The sequence below is a fragment of the Aegilops tauschii genome, chromosome 2 (genome assembly GCF_002575655.3).
Source record: "Aegilops tauschii subsp. strangulata cultivar AL8/78 chromosome 2, Aet v6.0, whole genome shotgun sequence".
Taxonomy (NCBI): domain Eukaryota; kingdom Viridiplantae; phylum Streptophyta; class Magnoliopsida; order Poales; family Poaceae; genus Aegilops; species Aegilops tauschii.
In genome coordinates this window covers 99,137,174-99,144,772 of record NC_053036.3, presented here as the reverse complement: position 1 = coordinate 99,144,772, position 7,599 = coordinate 99,137,174, and the positions used below count along the sequence as shown (strand labels likewise).

At 44.4% G+C, this 7,599-nt stretch overlaps 1 protein-coding gene across 1 annotated transcript; it reads left to right on the top strand.

Moving 5' to 3' along the window:
- The first annotated feature begins 262 nt into the window (after positions 1 to 262).
- Positions 263 to 940, top strand: LOC141040787 (uncharacterized). The gene has a single exon (XM_073506906.1). It carries the CDS (start codon positions 263 to 265, stop codon positions 938 to 940), a length of 678 nt encoding a protein of 225 aa, XP_073363007.1.
- Positions 941 to 7,599: the final 6,659 nt, after the last annotated feature.

Sequence of the window (7,599 nt, the reverse complement as noted above, 5' to 3'; positions counted from 1 at the left end):
ATGAGACATGTGGTTTCATGAAAATTACAAACTATATTGCCAGACTACATATGATCATTAGCTACACTGGTTTACAAAAGTACTACTCTTCATAGATAAAATGCTTTAATCATGAAAAAAATGCACACGTATATGGATGATATACGCTTTGTTATTGATTGAATGGTGTTGAGGATCTGAGCACACGGGTCATGATCAATGGCCATCCTGGCCTCCCATCGACCACGCTTGCGGCCTCCGACAGGGAGACCCAATTTCCCCAATGTTGTTCACCATCGTCATCGACGTCCTGAACTCGCTTCTCCTCCGTGCGGTTGACAACAGCCTCCTCCAGCGGCTCACGACACGTCACGCGGCCTCGAGCATTTCCCTCTACGCAGACGACGTCGTTATTTTCTGCCACCTCGACAGCCACGACATTGCCACCGTGCGCGAGCTTCTTCGGGTGTTTGGGGTGGCCTCGGGGCTCCGCACCAACTTTGACAAATGCTCCGCAACGCCAATCCGGTGCAGCGATGACCACATTGACACGATCAAGTCCGAGATGCAATGCCCGGTCAAGCATTTCCCTATCCAGTACCTTGGGCTACCGCTCTCTATCCGCAAGCCGCCCACCTCGAGCCTTCTTCCGATCGTCCACAAGCTCGAGAAGAAGCTTTCCACTTGGTGTGCTTCACTTCTTTTGAAGGGTGATCGGCTTGCCTTGGTCCGCCACGTCCTCTGTGCGATCCCGACACACTTCCTCATCGCCATTGCATTCAACAAATCGATCCTCAAGCGGGTCAATCCGATCATCCGAGGCTTCCTTTGGGCCGGAAGCAAAGACGCGAGCGGCAAGAAATGCCTCGTCAACTGGCAGAAAGTCTGCAGGCCCATCTCCCTTGGTGGGCTGGGCATCTGCGATCTATACCGTGTCGGAATCGCTCTGCGTACGCGCTAGCTTTGGCTACAACGCACGGACCCCTCGAGATCTTAGAGCCACCTGCATATCCCACATGATACCGACGTCACCGCCATCTTCAGGGCGTCCACCACCTGGCAACTTGGCAACGGGGCCAGCTGCAAATTCTGGAGCGACCACTTGATAGATGGAAGATCTGTGGCAGAGATTGCCCCCCTTGTGCACTCGCTAGTCCCTCGCCGCCAACAAAAATCTCGCACCGTCAGTGAGGCCCTACACCTCAGGTCTTGGGTGCAAGACATCAGGGGAGCACTGGGCCCCGCGGCCTTGCTCCAGTACGTCGACCTATGGCGACAAGTCTGGCATGTTGAGCTCTTGGCCACTCCCGACACCCTCAGTTGGAGATGGATGGCCTCCAGCCTCTATTCTGCCAGCTCATGCTACCAGGCCCTATTCAACGGGTCATGCGGAGACCCCTAGTGGAAGCTCACGTGGAAGCCATGGGCACCTCTTCGCATCAAGTTCTTCATGTGGCTTGCGATGCAGGAGCGCTGCTGGACGGCGGAGCGTCTAGCCCGACACTACCTCTCCGACAACGACATGTGTGCCCTATGCGACCAAGAGCCCGAGACCATGCAACACCTCCTAGCGGGCTTCTCCTTTTTTAGGCAAATCTGGCATGAGGTTCGTGGCTGGGTGAGAGCACCTACTAGCCTTCCTGATGGCGACACCCCCTTCCAAACTTGGTGGGCGACCTCAACCGAACAAGCGTCAACCTCCGCTCGCAAAGGCCTCGCGTCCATCATCATCCTCACTGCTGGGTGGATTTGAAAACACCGCAACGGATGTGTCTTCGACCACGATCGGCCATCCTTCTCCCAACTCACTACTGCCATCAAAGACGAGGCGCGCCTCTAGGCCAAGGCCGGCGCCGCTGGGATAAGCAACATCATACCTGAGAGTTAGCCTTTTGTGTTTTTGGGGATGAGCAACCCCTTGTTTTGTTAGCTCCAACACCCACGATCATGCCTTTAGTGCACATGACTTGCACGTGTTTGTAATCGCTTGCTGTAACTCTTCTTCTATCAATGGAAAGATACGCAACTTGCGTATTCGCGAGGATGTGAGCTAATGTGGTGATGTTTCTATGAATCTGCTGCCATCGTAAAATCCTCTATGTCATCCTGAACAGACCCCATATGTTGACACTCTTTGGTACAGAATATCTGTTGGGGACTGCAAATATAGCGGTTATCCTTTTTTCGTGGAAACAATCTTTCCTTAAAATCAATTTCATGTGATGTTTAACTTATTCGATTAGAGGTGATGTTCTAGACTGTTTACACTAAGTGGCTTGCTATATGATGTTACATTCCAACTGATATGACTCCCTTCATGAATGAATTATTCTTGAGATCTAATAAAAAACTTTTCTATAATGCTTAGAAGGTATTCCTATCAGATTATTTCCTCCAGTGTCAAATGGAAAATGTCCAAATAAGCGGTATTGAATTATAATTGGGACCTGGGTTTCTATCGAGCTCTGTCTCCTGGAGAGTTGGATGACTGGCAGCGCCTTGCAGCTGCCTTCCCCTCACTCTCAGAGTCTAGGGACTTGGTGAGACCTGGGCTCATTCTCGTCTGGGAAGCTTTCTGTTAAGTCTCTCTATTCTAAATTGATTAAGGGTGCAGTGGCCGATATTTGAAGAGCTAGGATTCCTTTTAAAGTCAAAATCTTTATGTGGCAAGCCATGAGAGATGCGGCTAACCAAATTTCAAAAAAGGAATAGTCCAGGCTCTGATCTTTGTGCTCTTTGTGGTCACATTGAGGACACGGACCATGTTATCTTCAAATGTGACCTGCGGTCATGTTTTGGTGCTACATCCGATCGATGATGGGGGTTCAGTCGACCCCTAGTTCTCTTGTGACTTAGAAACTTGGCCGACAACCTCTCTGGTCAAATTAGACACATCTTCTGGTTTGGTTTATTGGCTGTTTATTGGGTGCTTCGAACTACCAGGACGGAATTTACTATTGAGCATGTCTTCCTAACAAACCTGCTAATCCTTTGTTCAAACTTGTCTCCTTGTTATAGCCGTGGAAATCACTGATTAAGGATTACGGCATGGAGGCCACCGAGTTGCTGATCTCCTGTGTAAGGGCTTTGGCTATATCTATTTGCCACACGGATTAAGCTATGGTGCCCCAGGGACGCGTCGGTGCTCTCCCGATTCATGCGTTAGGTTCTTTTGCTCGTAGGTAGTGGATTGTGTGTTGTTCTGAACTGTATTGCTACTGTGGCAGCCTTAAACTGTGTGGGTTATGTTCTTTGGCAATGTGGTTGTTTGACTTTGGTTGTGACTCTGGTTCTAGTGCCTTTTGGCTTTATCTATAAACTTGGGCATCCGCCTTTTGTTTAAATAATAATAATTTATCATGGAACCATGTTACGGGAAGGTCAAATGGCAATGATTAGAGAACATTTGGGAAAACTCATAGGTCTCATCTCATGTGAAGGGTAGATGATCTCTGGGAAAGATGATACTATCATTAGTAATCAAATGAACAAGATCGTGGCAATGTTGATGTTGAATTGACTGGTAGTTCATACGATGATCCTTTTAGTGGAGATGTCAATGAATATGGTGTTGGTCCATCTTCTGCAACAACCAATTAATACTAGGCATTTGAATACACCAAATGGATGGTCTTTTTTTGGGCTATGTAATGATATTTTGCACAATTTACTCTAGTTCATATTTTACATCATATTCTATTGGTGCCCGATATAGCATTTTGGAAATTTCTAGGACTAAGGTTCTTATTTTGTACTATGTTAGGCTTTCTGGACATTCTTTGTTGTCTTTCAAAGTTCAAATCAGTAGCAACTCTATTTTTGGATATTGCTATATTATGCGGTTATGCCTCTCAATTATGTAACTCGCGTGTGAAACTTATAATAGATATGAGTCTTGTCGTATCCCATCATTCCTGTGTTGCTCCCGAGTGACTCGGGGCGCTCCCAAATACAACGGCACTCCGCCCCACCTTCTTCATCCTCCCCTCGCCGCCGCCCTTGGGCGCTGCCAGGCAAAGTATGCGTGGCGCCGGCGGCAACATGGATTCCTTCCCTTGCACATCAGGTGGATGTGGGTGTGGCTACAGGTGGTCGTTTGGTGCTGCTGCAGCCCTGCTACCTCTTGAGCTTTCGTTGATTTTCCCTTGAAGAGGAAAGGGTGATGCAGCAAAGTAGCGTAAGTATTTCCCTCAGTTTTGAGAACCAAGGTATCAATCCAGTAGGAGACAACGCAACAAGCCACTAAATACCTGCACAAACAAACACCAACTTGCAACCAACGCGACAAAGGGGTTGTCAATCCCTTCACAGTTATTCACAAAGTGAGATCTGATAGAGATGGATAAACGGTAAAGTAATATTTTCGGTATTTTTGATTTATGGAACGGAAAGTAAAGATTGCAAAATAAGGAAACGGCGACAGAAATTGGCAAGTTGATGGAAAACTAATATGATGGAAAATAGACCCGGGCCATAGATTTCACTAGAGGCTTCTCTCAAGATAGAAATTATTATGATGGGTGAACAAATTACTGCCGAGCAATTGATAGAAAAGTGCAAAGTTCTGACGATATCTAAGGCAATGATCATGAATATAGGCATCACGTCTGTGTCAAGTAGACCGAAACGATTATGCATCTACTACTATTACTCCACACATCGATCGCTATCCAGCATGCATCTAGAGTATTAAGTTCATAAATAACGGAGTAACGCTTTAAGCAAGATGACATGATGTAGAGGAATTAACTCAAGCAATATGATGAAAACCCCATATTTTTATCCTTGATGGCAACAATACAATACGTGCCTTGCTTCCCCTGCTGTCACTGGGAAAGGACACCGCAAGATTGAACCCAAACCTAAGCACTTCTCCCATTGCAAGAAATACCAATCTAGTTGGCCAAACCAAATCGATAGTTCGAAGAGACTTGCAAAGATATCAAATCATGCATATAAGAATTCAGAGGAGATTCAAATAATATTCATAGATAAGCTGATCATAAATCCACAATTCATCGGATCTCGGCAAACACACCACAAAAGAGTATTACATCGAATAGATCTCCAAGAACATCGAGGAGAACTTTGTATTGAGAATCAAAGAGAGAGAAGAAGCCATCTAGCTACTAGCTATGGACCCGTAGGTCTGAAGTAAACTACTCACGCTTCATCGGAGAGGAAATGGTGTTGATGTAGAAGCCCTCCGTGGTTGAATCCCCCTCCGGCAGGATGCCGGAAAAGGCCCCAAGATGGGATCTCACGGGTATAGAAGGTTGCGGCGGTGGAAAAGTGGTTCGTGGCTCCCTTGGATGTTTTTGGGGTATAAGAGTATATATAGGAGGAAGATCTAGGTCAGGGTGTCTACGAGGGGCCCACAAGGTCGGGGGGGGGGGCGCCCTACCCCCCTGGGCGCGCCCTCCACCCTTGTGGCCGCCTCGTGGCTCTTCTGACTTGCACTCCAAGTCTCCTGGGTGTCTTCTGGTCCAAGAAAGATCAACGCGAAAGTTTTATTCCATTTGGTATTCCTTTTCTACGAAACTCTAAAACAAGGAAAAAACAGAAACTGACACTGGGCTCTAGGTTAATAGGTTAGTCCCAAAAATCATATAAAATATCATGTTAATGCATATAAAACATCCAAAACAGATAATATAATAGCATGGAACAATCAAAAATTATAGATACGTTGGAGACATATCAAGCATCCCCAAGCTTAATTCCTGCTCGTCCTCGAGTAGGTAAATGATAAAAACAGAATTTTTGATGCAGAATGCTACCTAACATATTTATCCATGTAATTCTCTTTATTGTGGCATGAATGTTCAGATCCGTAAGATTCAAAACAAAAGTTTAATATTGACATAAAAACAATAATACTTCAAGCATACTAACAAAATAATTATGTCTTCTCAAAATAACATGGCAAAGAAAGCTTATCCCTACAAAATCATATAGTCTGGCTAAGCTCCATCTTAATCACACAAAATATTTAAATCTTTCACAACCCCGATGACAGGCCAAGCAATTGTTGCATACTTTTGACGTTCTCAAACTTTTTCAACTTTCACGCAATACATGAGCGTGAGCCATGGACATAGCACTATAGGTGGAATAGACGGTGGTTGTGGAGAAGACAAAAAGAAGGAGATAGTCTCACATCAACTAGGCGTATCAACGGGCTATGGAGATGCCCGTTAATAGATATCAATGTGAGTGAGTAGGGATTGCCATGCAACGGATGCACTAGAGCTATAAGTTTATGAAAGCTCAGAAAAGAAACTAAGTGGGTGTGCACCCAACTCGCTTGCTCAAGAAGACCAAGGGCAATTTGAGGAAGTCCATCATTGGAATATACAATCCAAGTTCTATAATGAAAAATTCCCACTAGTATATGAAAGTGATATCATAGGAGACTCTCTATCATGAAGATCATGGTGCTATTTTGAAGCACAAGTGTGACAAAAAGGATAGTAACATTGTCCCTTCTCTCTTTTTCTCTCATTTTTTTATTTGGGCCTTCTCTCATTTTTTTGGCCTCTTTTTTTTCGTCCAGAGTCTCATCCCGACTTGTGGGGGAATCATAGTCTCCATCATCCTTTCCTCACATGGGACAATGCTCTAATAATGAAGATCATCACACTTTTATTTACTTACAACTCAAGAATTAGAACTCGATACTTAGAACAAAATATGACTCTATGTGAATGCCTCTGGCGGTGTACCGGGATGTGCAATGAATCAAGAGCGACATGTATAAAAAATGATGAACGGTGGCTTTGCCACAAATACGATGTAAACTACATGATCATGCAAAGTAATATGACAATGATGGAGCGTGTCATAATAAACGGAACGGTGGAAAGTTGCATGGCAATATATCTCGGAATGGCTATGGAAATGCCATAATAGGTAGGTATGGTGGCTGTTTTGAGGAAGGATATGTGGTGGTTTAATGGTACCGGCGAAAGTTGCGCGGTACTAGAGAATCTAGCAATGGCGGAAAGGTGAGAGTGCGTATAATCCATGGACTCAACATTAGTCATAAAGAACTCACATACTTATTGCAAAAATCTATTAGTCATCGAAACAAAGTACTACACGCATGCTCCTAGGGGGTAGATTGGTAGGAAAAGACCGTCGCTCGTCCCCGACCGCCACTCATAAGGAAGGCAATCAAAAAATAAATCATGCTCCGACTTCATCACATAACGGTTCACCATACGTGCATGCTACGGGACTCACAAACTTTAACACAAGTATTTCTCAAATTCACAACTACTTACTAGCATGACTCTAATATCACCATCTTCATATCTCAAACCAATCATAAGGAATCAAACTTCTCATAGTATTCAATGCACTTTATATGAAAGTTTTTATTATATCCCTCTTGGATGCCTATCATATTAGGACTAATTTTATAACCAAAGCAAATTACCATGTTGTTCTAAAGACTCACGAAATAATATAAGTGAAGTACGAGAGTTCATCAATTTCTATAAAATAAAATCACTGCCGTGCTCTAAAAAGATATAAGTGAAGCACTAGAGCAAAATTGCCTAGCTCAAAAGATATAAGTGAAGCACATAGAGCATTCTAATAAATCACGATTCATGC